The 17,753-nt window shown below is 43.5% G+C and overlaps 4 protein-coding genes across 4 annotated transcripts; 2 read left to right on the top strand and 2 right to left on the bottom strand.

Annotated features, from left to right (window-relative positions):
- The first annotated feature begins 5,605 nt into the window (after positions 1–5,605).
- On the top strand, positions 5,606–5,853 carry LOC108061497 (uncharacterized). The gene has a single exon (XM_017147728.3). The coding sequence runs from the start codon at positions 5,634–5,636 to the stop codon at positions 5,778–5,780; it is 147 nt and encodes a 48-aa protein (XP_017003217.1). The 5' UTR covers positions 5,606–5,633; the 3' UTR covers positions 5,781–5,853.
- A 3,391-nt stretch (positions 5,854–9,244) lies between these two features.
- LOC108061519 (uncharacterized) lies at positions 9,245–9,397 on the bottom strand. Its single transcript, XM_017147769.2, has one exon. It carries the CDS (start codon positions 9,395–9,397, stop codon positions 9,245–9,247), a length of 153 nt encoding a protein of 50 aa, XP_017003258.1.
- A 3,253-nt stretch (positions 9,398–12,650) lies between these two features.
- Positions 12,651–15,240, top strand: Smyd4-1 (SET and MYND domain containing, class 4, member 1). The gene is made up of 4 exons (XM_017147777.3): positions 12,651–13,417; positions 13,466–14,486; positions 14,550–14,871; positions 14,925–15,240. The coding sequence occupies exons 1-4, from the start codon at positions 12,759–12,761 to the stop codon at positions 15,191–15,193; spliced, it is 2,271 nt and encodes a 756-aa protein (XP_017003266.3). The 5' UTR covers positions 12,651–12,758; the 3' UTR covers positions 15,194–15,240.
- Positions 15,147–17,536, bottom strand: Nt5c (5' nucleotidase C). Its single transcript, XM_017147778.3, has 7 exons — positions 17,127–17,536; positions 16,595–16,998; positions 16,227–16,522; positions 15,983–16,169; positions 15,782–15,922; positions 15,572–15,723; positions 15,147–15,514 (listed from the first exon to the last, which is right to left on the bottom strand). Exons 1-7 carry the CDS (start codon positions 17,371–17,373, stop codon positions 15,310–15,312), a joined length of 1,632 nt encoding a protein of 543 aa, XP_017003267.2. The 5' UTR covers positions 17,374–17,536; the 3' UTR covers positions 15,147–15,309.
- Positions 17,537–17,753: the final 217 nt, after the last annotated feature.

The raw sequence follows: 17,753 nt of genomic DNA, 5'->3' as shown, positions 1-17,753 counted from the left end.
TAAAACTACCCTTAGCATTTTGTTTGTTGAGTGTGCGATAGTGATGACCTGTTTACCTCTTTAAGATTTACTTAACTTAAAAATGGGACTGTGCTCTAATAAATCATAAGTAATTATCAGTGTAGACAGTTAAATGGGGAAGACTACTTATACAATTATTTAAAAAAAAGAAATAAATCAAAATTCCAACAAAGGCAATATATTAGGAATATTTGAATACCGGAAAAAAATAAACTCAGTAATTGTATAATTTGCCTGGTAGAGCAAAACATATGGCTATCCTATCATCGATGTGCTTACACTTACAGTCGAAAAGAAATTCGATTCGGGGACGCAGTGGGCTTTCATTTTGCGGCTTAGTTAGCTAAAGGCAATTTTGGTTAGCCCAAAATAAATTAAATCCCAGATGAATGAGAAGGCCAGTGGGTCAGTGGGGAAATGAAAACACTTTTCGCAACGCTTAATGGAAAACTAAGTAAGCCCACACAATGGGGGCCCGTGGTCACCTCCATTGAATTTGAATCGGAATCTTTATGCAAATTAATCATTTGTTCTTTTATTTGATTCTTTCCCTTTGCATTTCCCCTGCAATCGCATTACTTGCCAGCTGAAAAGGGAATGGCAAGCACACAATGTTGCCTTGAAAAGAGGTGGAGCCGATGTGTGGAACACGAAAGGGAATAAAAGATACAAGATACAAACGTCTTTCTTTAACAGCTCCTTGGGATTATTTATGGCATTCTGTGGTTCTTGTCCGGTCAACCAAGGAGGGATTTGCAGGGGGGAGTGACACGGAGAACGATTTTATGATAAATGACTGCAGTCCATCTTCGGGAAAAAGGGGGAAAACGAATGGGGTTCGAACTCGGACAGTGAAGCAGTAAAGAGGAACTCTGATTTCCACCTGACCTGGGCAAATAAGAGATGGGCTACCCCCTCTTTTCCCTTCCTAAGAAGTAACTTTCTCTGTTTGATTAATTTTCGGCTTGCAGTCAATCAAAAATTCATCATCATCGTTCTTCAACTAGCTTTGCTTTCGATGTGACAACATTAGCAAAAACATTCAAAGTCCCGAAGTAAATTAGGGCCTTCAATAAATCATTGGACCGCCGCAGATTCGGTCGAAATTTATAGCATTAGTAGACCGCAGACGATGATTGCCGAGCAGTCAGGCTATCATTTATCAAGCGGTTGAAATCGGGGTAGAGCGAGAATCGCGGGAAATGAGTAATATCTTCTTAGGCGACAGGTGAGTCCTGTCACCGGTGCAAAAAGACGAGCTAAGGATTCTGCCTTCATCGAGCATGTGTCGAGTGTCGGGAATTGACGGCTCCTCTGATGGAATCGTTCCCACGCTCATCTGCTTCACTTATTCAATATCCTATTTATGGCGTGCCTCGTTCACCATCTGCACGGCTGACTGGAGCGGTAATTGAATTCCATTCTGCGTCAGCGTGCTGCATCCAAAGGACACTCGCAGACAGCTGTCAGAGATTTGCACCAAGGACAAAACCAGTGGGAATGGAGACCAGGATAACCACCGATAACAGCTGCGTTGGGCCACAAGAAATATTAACTAATTAAGAGTCCGAGATTCGTGCGCTAAAGGTGAGCCGAGCTAATGACCGCTTTATGGAATTCATTTACGTAATGGATGAGGCGAGTGGCGCTGTTGCATATTCATCAGTTAATAGGCGTCGACTAGCGGCGCCCAGCGCCCAGAACGTCAGCCTAATTATGCTCGACCAGGGAGCTCATCTTCGCCGCAATCCGCAACTCGCAATCCGAGCAGCAGCCCGTTTCCTGGGCCTCCGCTGCCTGGTGGCCATTAATAACCAGCGCCGACATTAATCAGTTTTATATGTCAAATTAATTTCTCGTGCTTTCTGCAGCAAAAAGAAATATCTATAAGCCAAGGGAATTTTTTTTAAGTTTTAAAGTCGTCGTCGATGGCTGGAGACAATGTATTTGAATAAGAAAATGGCAAATTACAAAAATAATGCGAAACGCCCCATTTAAGAAAGCGCATTCGTGGAAGCGGCATTAAAGGAAACTTGTCATTCAGTTTTAAGGGCTTAGTTTCGGAAGCGAAACGGAATCGCAGCACAAAACTCAATAAGAAGCTTGGAATGTTGCCGGCATTTAATGTTCTCATCAATAAATTACGGAGCAACGAATGGAAGGAAGAGGGGCCTTTAAGCCAGCCGGCAATTTGGATCCCCCGAGAAACCCATAAATGGCTGTGTATACACATAAATATCAATTTCGAGGGGTCGCTTTGACATTGCTCGCAAATAAAATATAATTTATTATTACTTACTCGGCGTGAGATTGAAAATCGAAGAAATCGACTGCCAACACCTGATAGAGCCTTGTATAGGTATTTATGGCATTTTACCAGCCTCCTCACACTCTTCCCGCAATTTGTAGGCAATTAAATTGTAAGAATTAAATGGGAAAAGTTCAAATAACTTGTACTCGGAGCCACAACAGAGACAAACTACCCGTGGTAACTGCCGAGTGCCGCGGGGCGCGAAAAGTTGCCATGGAAATTGTCGCCACATATTGCTACTAAAATTCCGACATTCCGACATTAATGGCTGGGCTCGGAAATCAAAGAAACTTTATCCATTAGCTCGAAAGTCAACACTGGACCTCTGGCAATCCGCTGACATAATAAATCCCCCTGTTATCCAGCCTTCAAACTCCGATTTTTCCGCTTGCAGCCCTGCATCCTCTGTCGTCTGCATCGTGTAATCCATTTGCATCAACAAAGTCCCACTCAATCATCGCAGTGCCAAAGGAAACCATAATATTTGCATCTGTCATCACAGAGGATGCGGTGTGCAGTATGTGACAACTGCCGGGGGCAGCTTTAAAGTCCGACAGGGTTTTTCAGAATCGATCCACCCACCCGGTTTTATTACGAATATGAGAAAATGTGCCACACACACGGGTACTAACCCCAAAATCATAATCAAATGATAGTCAAGTGCAGGCGGTGAATAAATGTGGCCCTGCGGGCAAATTACGCACACGCGTTTTGTGCGCCGTTTCGAATTTTCGAATTTTGTTAACCGCAAAACTTTTCTGGCACCGAAAATGGCGCGGTTGGCGGAGAGCGATTGAAGATGAAAAGGGTTGCGGCGACACCTGTGGACTAGGGGGTAGCAGAGGGGAATATCAGCTAGTCGAGCTCTTCACCTTAAGCTAAACTTTGTGCCATTAAGTAACACACGATGGTGCAACGCGGCGTATGCGTGATAATTTCCATTGTGGCGCCAGCTATAAACAATTAGAAAGACAAAGGCACACAAAGTGTACGCACTAATTACGGAAATTTATGAGTTTGGGGCCTGGATATCTGGATATCTGGATATCTGGCTGTGGCACTGATTGCGCTGCCTAATTACACATTCATCCGTTCGGTTACCTTCCAGCCTCGCCAGGTGAGTGACAAATTTGATGTGATCTCTGGTGATGTGGCCCTGTCACGTCCCGATTCTGGATTTGGTTGACTGATTGACTAACGAATATGCTAATTTCCCGGCCCGATTCAGATCCTTCCATAAAAGTCATCGCAATGATGTGACAGTGACACGAGCGCCAAACGAATCGAACTAGGGATTTGTTTAGCGTCGAAAGAATTCCGTTGCCTCGGGAGGCTTATCTCAGGGAAAAATATAAACATTCCTTTATTTGAAACTTGGTTTCTTCGCCTCTAGTTCCGGGCAAAAAACCGTCCGAAGTTAATTAGATTCGGAACCCCGCTGTCCTGAGAAGGAAAATTGCAGACCAGAGCGACTCAATGACCTCCGTTTGCCCCCATCCTATAAGAAGCGGATGATAAGGATACCCCAATGTTATCTTCGCTAAATTATGGAATAATTTGCTGCCTTAAAGTTCCGCAGCGGAGGCTCATTAGCTCCAAATTGATTTGGTCTGTAATTAAAAGTATTAGGCTATGACACGATTTGAATATTTGTGAGTTTCATAGGAAAAGAAGAGTCAAAATATGGAAAAAAAAGGGGGAAAGCCCCATTGGGGTTGTCATGACAAAAAGGAAGACCCAATAAATATGGAACTGTAGCCTTTCGTACTTATTTGCCTCCGAGTAACGACACGTTCTGACGTCCTTTAATTAATTTCGTCAAACTTTTTCGCATTCAAACAACGAGTTTTTGTTTCCCCCACCAAGAAAATAAATAATTTAAAATTTCTGTAGACCTGACAGCTTTCAGCATTCTGTCGGCATTCAAGAAGCGATGGGAAAGGGTTAGGAACTGTACTTTTGAGCAAGGGGGTAAGGGAGTTTTGGTAATGATAGCATTTACTCATAATGGATGATAAAACACGGAAAAGAATATCATATCATTTTCGTATATGGGCAGCCTGCATTTTCAAAAATCTCTGTCTAAACGATCTACCAAAATACTCACCAAAACTGCTCTACTGTAAATAATGCGAGGGACACAAATCAGCAAATGGAGGGCAGCACTTCATGCCAGTCAACTGCAATTGTTCCGCTTTTCTTAGCACTTCTCTTCAATTTGTTTGTTTGTAAATCAAATGCAGGGTCAGTCCCCAAACAATTTCCTAAAAATATTTGGCACTCAACCCGAAAACGGGGCTAGAAACTATTTGCTTTGGCCGCTGCCAAAAACCAAAAAGACCGACGGCCAGCGCGCTTCAAAAGAATATTTCTCAGAGCGAGTTCGGAATGCTGGTTATTTGGTTCATACTCGGTTTTTTAATTTCCGTTTCACGAAGAGGCGGTTCGGCGATTGGCAAGCGAGCGACCTCGACAGTTTCGACTGAATCCGTGTGCAGGACTAACTGCTCCAAGTTGGCGGAACCGGCGTTAAAGTCTTGGACTTCAATGGGATCCACACAGGCGCCAAATTCCAACTGAATCCACCACGTGCGGAACACGGCGCATGTGCTGACCACCAGTTGAAAACAATCACTGCGGATGTTGCGCCGCGAATTCCATAAGAAAGAGCCCCCCTTTTTTTGGCAGCCATCTGTTGCTGCTGCTCCTTGGCAAATTTCATTCATGAGTGCGCGTATATTTACGCTCTCAATGGAAATTCTTATTTCAAAAATATTTTCTTCTGTACACGCGTCGCTTCTGCTTTTTTCCAATGTTTTGCTTTTATTTATAGCAGCTGTTTTGACCTTTGTTTAGCATACCTCTTTACCAGTAAGTGGAAAGATTCCACTTGGCTGTCGGACTTGATCCAAAACAGCTTTAACTTAGCGAACTCTCAAGAAAACCCTATTTTTTCCAGTCGTTCCAAATCTACTTTTGATAGACATTGACCTTTACTTATATTTCATGTTACTTTATAAAGTTTCAGTAGTAGAATCACTTACTTAATTAAGTCAACTCTCTCTTTTAACAAACATTGATATCCGTAGATGTTTATCTTTACGTAAGAAGTATACGTAACTTATAATAACCCTACTCACAATGCTCGCTAGAGAATAATGAACAAGCAAAGATCAACAGTTCGTATTTATTTGACTTTCGGCAGCTGCAATTACGACTACGATTGGCGTCAATATGGGTAATATATAAAAACGGAAGAGCCATCACTGGATCCCTGAGTTCGAAGCGAAGATCAGCGAAGATGATTGCCACAACGGTGTGTTTTTACCTGGTGCTGCTGGCCATTATCATGGCGTTCCTGTCCCCCTCCGTAGACGGTTGCTTCATCCTGCTGGCCTGCCTGTTGAAATCCCCCTTGTGTCCTTACAACACCACCTCGTCTGGATGATAGAGTGAATTTTTTGTGTTGCCTCTGCCCCACAACCCTCACCCAATAAATACGATTATGCATTGAAAAAATATATCTGAGAAGAGGAGAAGAGAATAGTTTTTAATGTGAGTGCTTTCAATATTAAAAACTGCATTTGAAAAGTTGAAATGTAATTTCAATTGGGTAGGGGATTTCCGTCTATCACGAATCAAAATTTTGCATATTTTTACAGAGGGTATTAAAATTTGAAGTTTGTAACGCAGTAAAGGAGTCTCCTTCCGAACAACATGATATCCATGCGAGGATATAAAAACGGTTGCAAAAGTTTAACGCGTGGGTGGCGCCATTATTACAAAAGCATTACATTTTAATATTTCCATCAATTAATGGTAGGAATATTTAAATGTAAAATCAAAATAGTTCAACGTACGATCTTTATATATTTCTGAAAATTATAGTAAAAATATAGATTTTATAATTTTATATTTTTAGTGCAAATATAAGCGCCTATTTTTTGTTTTGAACGGAAATACCCGTGAAAGGAAACTGAGTGACACTTCACTTAATAAACATCATCTCTAATGCTGTTGTACTAAGAGCTAATTCATTGGACACAGCTATAGACAAAGAAAGGTCTATTTCGGGTTTCACAAAAATCAATCACTCGTGGCTTAGTGGTAAAAACTTCTTCCCACGCCGGGAAATCGCCCACAGTGCTTCTTTTATTCGGGCACGCTTTATCCCGAGTCCCGTTTCGCACTCGCAAGGTGGATTGTTCGGCCAACATGTTGCTGCCCACGCTACCAGCCGAGCAAGCCGCACTACCTGACGTATGAGTGATATTTAATTAATTGCCATCTCCCTGCTGTTTGCACTCGGTAAATTTGAATTACAATCTGGGTAAGTCAAACACAGATCGGAGGGGCAGGGTGCTGGAATCCGGTTCCTCCGCCTCCTAGGTTCGCACACGCGTCAGTTCACCCCCAAGTTCACCACCCCCACCACCACCCCGCAGGCTCCAGTCTGCCGTAGATGACAAGACAAGCAAAAAGTCGCTTGGAGAGTGCGGCGGAAACTTTGACATGACTCGGCGACGACAGCTTGCAACATTGTGGCGCCTCTAAGCCAGCCGCCACTGCACACTTCCGATTTTTATACCTTTTCAAACACTTAAAGTTGACTTAACATCGATTTGCCCCTGTTGTCACACCGAAATTGGAAAGCTGAATGCGTTTCTCCGCCACGACTTTGGAGAACACTCAACCAGAAACGAACAACGTTCATGGTGTGCAATCAAATAGTGAGTTAAAATTAATTTTGTTGAAGGTAACTCCATGTTAAATTTGACTTTTCCAAAGGCTTTCAATGCTGTATTACCTTAAATATTTCTTTGGGCTTTGCTTTCAACACGCGTTGTGTATAAGAAAAATGAAAAGAGTTGTACTGCTATCTAAATGAGTCCTTGAGGGCCAAAACCATTCATCAGAATTTGAGATAGAAATTAATTGGCTTAATAACAGGGCCAAATCGTTTTTAGCACTTTTAAAAATTGGTTCAAAATAAGTAAGTTGTTTTTAAACTTACGAGGCAATTTAGCTTTTCCGGAAAACTAAACTCCGTTTTAGCAGTTTTATGATTTAATTTTTACGAATATAGAATTTTTCTATTATACTCCGATTATGCCAAAAGCAGACCTCAAGTAGAGAGATAACTATTACTGACTAGTTTAATAAGATTCATTCATGTATAGGGTTAAAAATGTACAGCAGCTGTCGCCATTTCTAGCAACAGATGGCTAATTTTTTATAATTAGTCAGCAGAGTAATGGGTATTCGTTAGTCGGGGTACTTGACTATAGTGCTCCTTCTTCAAGTCTTGATGTACCATCGGTGGCCATAAAACTGGAAAACTTCAACTCCTTAACTTATAAGTTAAAACTACAAAAGCGTCGCTTTTCCCTTTTGTCACAACTTTGTTCTTCTTTTTGTCCCCTTCGACGCCTTGTGTTTGCAGTGCAAACACCAAAAAAATTCATTGGTAAATTTAACCCATACAATAGTTACTCTTATACTTACTTTTAACCAACGTTTTTTTTTGTGTGCAGATTCTTCTTTTGTACTCTGTGTTGCTTCCCCAAATCGGTTTGCGGTCTGTGGCTGGAATTCCATTTCTGCTGAGCCCATCAGTGGGCCGCAAAAATGCTATCCTTTGTGTGAGAAAGGCTACGATGTTCTGACCGGAGATTATTCCGCCCACCTACAAGGTCGAACTGGTATTGTTTCCTGCCCATTGTTGCTTTCATTTTGCTATTCCTGGCCCTATGCTAATTAAATGCCAATTGGCTTGCGACGCTTCAGTTTCCCTGGAAGACAAACAAGGGGGATTGGGGAATCCATTCATTCGTAGCATTTATTGATTTTCGCCTGGTCCTCTTCCACATTAAGTGAATCGCCTGGGGTGTCTAGCGTTTTGTAAATTTAATTTCATTTACCATAATGAAGGCCCCTTCCTCGGGGTTTTCAGGCAGGCAGGGTTCGCAGAGCGACAAACAGCCTGCGGTTTTCTTTGAGTCGCATGCGAATTGCAAAAATATTTGGAGCTACCGCGGATGAATACAGAGTTATTTACATAGATGGCCTGACCTTTGACTCTTCGAATGGATGGTTGGATATCAAAACCGCCAACGAAATTTTTGTTGTCTAATTGCACGCACAAATTTATTTGAATTCTAATCGCAATAGATGCTGAAACCGATATATATATGTACAATGTACTCCTACTTTAAATTTCACATTCAAAAAAGATCCTTAAACTATTAACCAAAAGGACAAACACGTCATTCGCTCTAAACTTTAATCAACTTTTCATAAACAAGTTTTGTGAATCATACTTTTACAACCATTAATAGGATGTATCCCTAAAGGGGGGCTTAACACCAAACCCCCTAAAGTTATCAGAGCTCAACCCCAGCTCAAAATGTGACTATTTACTCACAGCAAAGACCCAAATTTGGCTTTCCACAGGTAAATACCTGAGCTTGAACTCTGGTTGAGTTGACTTTGACTGCCTGAACGGTAACTAAATTCGATACTTCGAATTCGACCGATGAAATAGCAGATCTGGGTGGGAATTTGACTTTGGAATTAGGCAACCAGGACACGTACTGACAGCGGACAAAGTGAAAGCCACTGTCGAGCGGGCTTTACACTTAATTAGAGCAAATAACTAATGACAAACTTTGCACTCGCCGGAAAACTTCGGCTTTTACTTAAGCAGCAGGCCAAGCAGAACATAAAGGGGGATGGGATTTCGTTACAGCTGATAATGTATCTCATTGTGGGCAGCATTTCAACTTTATATCAATAAATTGGAATTCGAAGAGGGCTTTCATTTATTTTTGGATTTCTACATCTTAGTATATGGGTTACTTTGACCGTTGATATTTATCGGGAATACAATTCAATTATTTTTCAATCCGATTACTAGCCAGTACCAGTAGTGGTGGTCTTAAAGGGACAGATCTCCAGTCGGTATAAACAGGCCCAGAAGAGCAGCGTGGACTCGGCAGTGGGCACCAGGAAGAGGAGCAGGACGGACACGAGGAGCAGGTATAGCCACAGCACAGAGATATCCATGGTGGCCGAGTTGAAGCGGAGAAGATGCCGGACTGATTGCTCAGTGCGTATTTATAGTCGCTCAGAACGCACCGCTTCTATTTAAGCAGATGCAACCTGGTCGAATGTCTTTGACCTGCATCGTAGGCATAAACATTTGCCCAGCCTACAGCACTGAGTTCACAAGCCCATGGGCAGTGCAACCTTTAAACAACAACCACCCACCCCTTAACCATCCCAAAAAAAACAACTGAAATGCAATTACCTACACATAATTGTCACATTTTCAACACATCGAAATTAAATTACATTTGCCCTGATGTCGGATGTTTGGGGGCGGCCAAATTAGGCTGCAAAATTTGATCTGTCATTTCGCATTCACGATTAACTTTGTGGCCACAAATTGAATTCGTTGATGTATGAATGGGCCGGGTATCAAATAAATCTCGTTATGCTATTAATTATGCTCGAATGTTGCCCGATGCATACTAAACAGCTTAAATTTCTGTCGCCTGTTTGTTGACAATTTCGATTATGATCAATTGTGGTCTATATAGAATTTCAGGATATCCTTGCTTCTTCACAGCAAAGAGGTTTAATAGGGTTTGCATTTTCGTCAATGAAGCAAGTCGATTGTGGATAAATACCAATTTAATCAAAATAGGCTTGTATGCCATCTAGGAAATAGTCGCTTGCTGCTATCCATCTCCCTCGCACCCTCTTTACGCAGAGTAATGGGTATCTGATAGTCGAACCTCTTGAATATTGTTCTTTCAAAGATGTATTTATACCCGTTACTCGTAGAGTAAAAGGGTATACTAGATTCGTGCAAAAGTATGTAACAGCTAGAAGGAAGCGTTTCCGACCCCATAAAGTATATATATTCTTGATCAGGGTCACTAGCCGAGTCGATCTAGCCATGTCCGTCTGTCCGTCTGTCCGTCTGTCCGTCTGTCTGTCTGTCCGTCTGTATGAACGCTGAGATCTCAGAAACTACAAAAGCTAGAAGGTTGAGATTTCCCACACATATTCTTTGGCTTCCTACGCAGCGCAAGTTTATTTTAGCCGAGCGCCACGCCCCCTCTAACGCCCACAATCGCCCACTAACGATTTTAAAATGGGTCCTGCGCCCACATCTTTAAAGATTTCCGAGAAGTATAAATGCAATTTTGTTGTGTATATTTATACCTATCGAAATGTAGAAGACATTTTTCAAATCGGACCATTCATTAAAAAGTTATACGATTTATAAATTGTCAACATATATCTATCTCCCTCGCACTCCCTTTAGCTGAGTTACGATTATTAGTCGGGACACCAACCCGACACAGCGTTCGCACTCCCTTTAGCTGAGTGACGGGTATTAGATAGTCGGGACACCAACCCGACTATAGCGTTCTCTCTTGTTTTTTACTATCTTTTTATCTTCCAAAAGTTACCAATTAGTGACCAAAATACACCATCTTCGATTGGAAGACATTTCTGTGACAAAGTTTTCACCCCAAATTGCTTGCAGGGAAACAGCGACGTATATCGTATCCTTCACCCATACGATCATATTTTAAACGTTGGCCACGCGCCGTAGACACTCATTAATAATGCATTGTCTGCTAGCCGTAAACAAGCTCACTGCCTTGTTTGTGGGCGCTGCTTTGTTACATTAACAACTTTAAATCTGCCAACAATTAAGTTGTACTCATTTTCCATAAATGCTAATGCTAGGTGACAGAAGCTGCTGCAGAATTATGCAAATGCTGGCCCTGTTGACGAGGATATCCACTTTTTTGGGAGGGAGAAAGCACAGCTAAAGACACTGAAAATATCGTTCATGAACTATCCATAGGTTGTAAAACTAAAAACATTCATCCAAAAAACATTATCATTGGGTATTTCCTGAACTTTTAAGTTGTTGACCTGATGAAAATTCGCCTTAAATATTAGCAATAAGGGGAACTACACACCTAAAATAAAGTTTTCGAATGCAAATAATAAAATAAAAATATTTGGCTTAGTTGTTTTTGTTAGGGAAAATTACATTTCTTCTATTAATTAAAACTATTTCAATTAAATTTCGCTCTTTTCCATTTTTTCCCATCATCTTTCCGAAAGATTAAAATTGGTTTTCTCGTCCGCGTGCTAGATTTAAAGTACACTTTAAAGCTAGAGAACGGATTTCGTTGATGTGAGTACCAGAGAGCTGCAACGAGTCAATCATTTTCGGGTACACCCGATCATTTACTCGTATCCGTTTTGATTAATCGCTTCGGGTGAGCGAAATGAAATGAGCGGTGAGCGAATGCGATCGTGCCATGAATGATCGTTTGTGATCGTTCAAGTGTGTGATCTGATCGTGTGTGAACGTTCGGCTTGAAGATTTTACCCGTTTGTGATCGAATATTTTGTGCAATCGATTGGTGTGATCGTGCTTCGCGCCTATCGGTATGACAATGCAGTTCGTGTTATTGCTTTATATTTGGCACAACATATTTTTATATTTGCACAAAAGGACAACAAGTACTAGATTTTAAAAGCGTTTTAGAACTAATATCAAATGGAAAGGAAAGGAAAAAGTTTCATATGGAATAAATATTTCTCAATAAACATATATGTACACACAAAAAAAAAACTTGGTAAAATCAACTGTAATAATTGTCAAACAGGCCCCAACCAGCAAAATTGTCAATTCTACTAAGTAAATAGTCATTTCACAACAACAAAATACACACAATTAGCAAACCACAAACCCAAAGCAAAAACAAAATACACGTAACCATTTTAATAGTTACGTAACTATCTTTGTTGGTCAATTTTACCAAGTTTTTTTTTGTGTGTAATACATTGAAGTGCACTCTCCATCTATTTTATTTCGTCGTTACAAGAAATCATATTAATCCGTTCACAATCTATTCATGTACAACTGACTCGAGGTCGCAATCATCGGGAACGATTGAGCGCTTCGGAACGATCATTTTGTTCTCCTACACCCGAAGTTCAAAATCACATCATTGATCGTTACGAAGCGAGTCGGGTAGTTGATCGGATCGTAGTTTGGCTTTCGGGTTTGTTCGTGATTATTCCTTGCCGAGTGAGTTTACCGGATTAAACGAAAATGATCGCGCGATGATCGATCGTACTCGATCATACTCGTTGCAGCTCTCTGGTGAGTACTAGTCCCTACTTCAAATGAAAGAAAAAAGCGTTGTTGCGGAATGTGGTCGCTGTTGCAGAAGCGCCGTCTGTCTGAACAGGCCGGAAAGTTTGAACGGAACAAACCCGATTTGAAATATAATCGATAAGCACATTCCGCGCCTCTATCAAAAACAGCTAAAAATAACCAACTGCGTTTAAGAATAGTTGTAAACAATTTGGACAGCCGGCGAAAATGGATCGTTTGGCCAGAGTTTTTTCCCAGCAGGACGAGCTGATAGCTCTGGATGGAGGGTATAAGGATGAGTACGAAACCTTCAAGTCCCTGGACTCCCTGCCGGAGGAGAAGCTGGCAAAATTCCAGCAGCTGACACTGAAACTGCTGGAGGACTTGGAGCAGCCGCACGACAGGAAGAAGTGCGCCGAGAGATCACGAAGTCTACGCGAGGAGGGCAACATTGTGTTCCGAGGTGGAGGCCCAGGATCTCCCCCAGACTCGGAGCGAGTACTGAGTGCCTGCAGGCTCTACACGGGAGCCGTTTTCGAGGCGGAGGATGCTCTCGATGAGCTGGCCCTGGCTTTTGCCAATCGCGGAATGGCCCTCCAGGAGTTCGGGTACTACAGGGAGGCCTACGATGACTGCGCCAATGCGCTGGAGTGTGGTTACCCGGAGAGGCTGCGCCACAAGGTCATCATGCGGCAGGCCCACTGCGCCTGGAAGCTGGAGAAGGTAGAGCCCCTGGAGGAGCATCTAACTAGTCTAGAGCAGCTCCAGCTGAACGATAGCTTCAAGCAGCAGCTGGAGGAGTTAAAGGAGGAACTGCAGTACCTAAAGGACAGAGGCACTGATGCGGAGACACTTGAGGAAGATGTCTGCACAAATCTAGAGGAAATGTAAGCTTAGCTTTCCAGATAATTGCCATTATCTAATCTTTTTGTCAGCCATACAGATCCTGGTGAGCGTGGGCGGTATATGGTGGCCAAAGAACCGATAGCCAAGGGCCAAATCATCTTCTCCGAACGAGCAGCCTGCTTTGTTCCTCTAGAACAGCGGCTGATTTGTCAGCAGTGCGCCGCCACCTTGATGAGTGCACCCATTCCCTGCTCCAAGTGTCACCAAAGAGTTGTCTACTGCTCCAGGAAATGTCGAGAAGGACACGCAGCAATCCACAGATACGAGTGCTCGGCCTACCAAAGGGATCTTCTCAAAATGCTGGGCGTTTCACACTTGGCCTTGCGCCTGGTTTTGGCCTACATGCCCCAGATGTTGACCCTTCTCCAGTACAGAACCTGTGCCCAGGAAATTTGGGAAAGTATCCTTAATATGACCAAGCAAACAGAAGAGCAGGAAACCACTCCAGAGTACTTGCAAAGCCTGCGCATGGTCAGCCATTTGGAGAAGGCCTCACAGGCGGAGTTGGTCTATCACATCCTGTGCGCAAATCTGCTTCAAGTTTATCTGAAAGAGCACACCGACTACTTCGATCAGTTCCAATTCTCGCCAGCCAGCACTAAGGATTGGCAACTGATTACATCAGCATTGATTCTTCGATCCGCCGGCCAACTGCTGGCGAATGGCCATGTGGGCGATGCTCTCCTGCCAGTTGGCATGGAGCCCAACGAGTTTGCCCTGTTGCAGCCGGATCTGTGGCAGTATCCGCTACACCTTAAGCTCGGTCAATTGCACAATCTGGCCCACTCGGAGCTGATCACGGCCATCAATCTGCCCTACTTAAGCCTGTGCAACCATGCCTGCGCTCCCTCTATTCGAACCAAGTTCGATGGGTGCTCCGTGGTTAACTACGCTGCAAAGGATATTTTAGCGGGCGAAGAGATCTTCAACTGCTATACAAGGGATTACAGAAACAGTTTGAAGCTTCAGCGAACTGAACCTTTAAGAGAGGTCTACAAATTCCAGTGCAGCTGTGTCAAGTGCACCCAAAGTGATCCCGATCAGGACTATGTGAGAAAAGTCAAACATTTAAATAGGCATACCTTTAAATTTATACTCTGTAATTACTTTCAGCTCAATTTCCATCGGTATCGCTGCGAAAAGTTCAACTGCCGGCAGGAATTTCTGCCGGACGTGGAACTTCAACGGAATAATCTCAGCTGGTGGCTGCCATCCAACGCAGACAACTTGATTATATGCACGGTGTGCAAGGAACGCCAACAATGCGTCTGGTACAATGACTTCCTTGACCTCGTAGAGGGCTGCGGAGATTCGTCAAAGAGGAAGGCGCTCTTTAAAGCCTTTGATGATCTAGACAAATGGCTAGTGGATCACCACAGCCTCAAAAGAAATCTAGCGGAAGAAGTGGTGACAGCCTGTTTTGTAGAAATTGATGGTAAGCAATAGTTTGCTCATATAATTTCAATATTAATAACATTTTAAAAACAGAGGGAACTTCAATGGATGTGCTGGACTATGAAAACCTGGCGAGGATTATCCGAAAGCAGCTAGAAGGCACTGCTGCCCAGTGTGGCGAAACCTCCATGGAGTACATTGCACAGATGACCTATCTCTGGGATCTAATTGCGCTGAAAAAATGTCAAAGCAGCAAAGAGGAAATTCTAGGGTTAAGAGGTAAGCTGGATTATCTGGCCAATGAGCACAAAGGGGTTTTCTTGAACTATTACAACGATTTTATTGAGCAACAATGTAAATAACGATATACACGCATTAAATTCACTAGATTCGATCTACAGGCAATCAACACTGGCACTTTTTCACCTACAACTAATCTGAGCTTGCTAACGGGCGTTATTCCGTCTCCGCACTCTCTTTAGATGAAGTGGGAGGCATATTCGTGGGGCATTACGCCCCGGCGGGGGTAGAAGGTGTGGGTGGTAGAGAACTTTAACAGGTTTGTTATGTCGCTGGTGTAGATGTCGGCAAAGCGGAAGAGGCGTCTCGAGAAGTACGTGGGATTGTGATAAGTGCGGAAAACGCTGCCAAACTGCTCGTTGAACACGTTCTTCGTTTTGTTGCTGTTAGAAGTTGCATAATTAATAATGGCACTTTAAAGACTTGGTAATTTTACACACCGCAGCTGATCCCGCTCCTCCATCCACTCCTTCAGGCAAATCTGGGCTGCCTCGCTCTCATCGTCCTGGGTCTCCTCGATTAGCTGCGTCAGCATTTGCAGCCAGTTGGCGCTCATCTTGAAGTCCTCGCGATTGAGGGTTTCAATTTCGTGCTGTAAAGACAGCAATCTTTAATAAATTACCTATACATTTTAAATTAAAGATACCCACAGCCAGTTCACTAATGATGGCACCTGTTCGCCAGCTGTGCTTGAGAGTAACATCTGCCAGATCGCTGTAAGGATGATCGCCGAAATAGAGCACGGAGTGACCACGCCAGCCCTTGAGCTCTTGAAGCTGTCTGACCGAACCCTGGAAGGATCACTAAGACTACAGCATTTGTTTCGCTAAATTAAAAAAGAAACGCCTCACCTCATAGTAGATCTTTCCCTTCTCCAGCTTAAAGACCCGATCCCAAAGGTGCGACTGCGTTCGCTCATCAAACAGCCTGATTGGGCGAGACTCATCCGTGAAGAACTTGGGTTTGCGCGCCTGCACAATGACCACATCGAAAAAGTCACGCCAGTTGGAGCCCACCAGATAGGACATGCCGCAGTTCCTAAAAGAGATTAGAGATTAGAAAAGATTGAAGATAGATAAAGGAAGAGCATCTTACACAAAGGAGTACGGACTGTTGGTGACCAGAAAGAGATTCTTGCCCGCCTGCTGCAGCTTCTCAAAGAACTTGATGAGCTTCGGGTTGCGTTCTATGTACTTTTCGGTGTTCAGCATAACTTTGCCGTGCATTATGGGATGGCAGGAGCCCATTGCCGTCCTAGTGTCATGGAAAACTATCTCCGGATTATAATCGATGCGATTGCGCTCAAAGTATTCGATCACATTGCACAGCAGGCACATTTCAGGTACTGAAAAAAGATCCGCCAGCTGCACCATTTTGGAATTGGTATTGTGCTGTTAAAAAAAAGGAGATCGTAAATCACCGATTGATAAACCCAAATCCAAAACAGGCGATTAGATACGAACCCTGTAGCTGTTGTTCGGCCCCTCCACGTAGGCGATGGGCAGCAGGCGGTTGTGGTAGAGCTTCAGCACCTCCTCCGCCTCCACTTTGGTGCGTCCCCGGTAGACGGAGCCTAACTGCAGCTGCAGGAAGCTGTCCAGCTTCACCAGCAGCCCCTTTTCCACGTCGTAGTGCAGGCCGCGCACCGCAAAGTTGGGCTCGTACTCCAGGTCCAGGATGTCCTCCGGGTAGCGGAACCGCTTCACGAGCATCTCGCGGGCCAGATTGTACAGCAGGTCCTCCAGGATGGGCTTGTAGCAGGCCAGGGTGTAGTCGTAGTCGAAGCCATAGACCTGCACCTCGCTGAGATCCAGCTCGTTGCAGGCGAACACCGCATCCGGGTGCACATCTGCGGGCAGCTTCTTGGCTGAAAATGTCAAGTGATTCGAAACGGGGGGTGTGTTACTAATTGGACCACTCGGCGGATGGGTATTTATAGAACGTGCACATACTAAACTACGCATATGCATATGCCTGCGACTGGTTGAGGCTTACATTGGAACTTCTTTTTGGTGGCTTCGTGAAGCTTTTGGAAATCACTCACTGTTTTTGGGTGCGAGATCTGCCCGGGAGCAGCTGGAGCGGAAGCCCCAGCGTCCGACGAGAAAGCGCGGGATTCGGATCGAGATCGAGCGTTCGGTTTGGAGACGGTAAAGTCCCAGCTACGGAGGACACCACCCGCTCGCAGAAGCCCATTCTGCCGGAGGAGCGCACTGACTATGGGACTGCCTGCCGCGCACATTTAACTTTTTACTAAATTGCCAATTAAGCCCGTTTGTTATGTACACTAAGTGGGGGCGGAGTGGGTGGCTATATGGGGCTGTTGGGGTGGGTGTGACCTGACTGTAGCCCCCCAAAAAATACCGAATCGCGGTTTTAATAATATGGTAATTTGAGGATTATGTTATATTGAGTGTTCTTATTAGTAAATTATAATATAAATACAAAGGTAACGGCAATTTCTAAAAACTCTTTTGAACTTATGAATAGGTTTTATCTTTTAAATTAACCGTTACAACTGGCCAACTTTGAACATTTTGGCAGCCCTATAAAAATACCAAATCAGTAACAGCATACGCGTTAGGGATTTTGTTATTTGTGACATCTTCCAAGTGAATGCCA

Source organism: Drosophila takahashii, chromosome 2R (genome assembly GCF_030179915.1).
Source record: "Drosophila takahashii strain IR98-3 E-12201 chromosome 2R, DtakHiC1v2, whole genome shotgun sequence".
Taxonomy (NCBI): domain Eukaryota; kingdom Metazoa; phylum Arthropoda; class Insecta; order Diptera; family Drosophilidae; genus Drosophila; species Drosophila takahashii.
The sequence above is the reverse complement of the archived record's forward strand: the minus strand, read 5'-3'. Positions and strand labels throughout refer to the sequence as shown.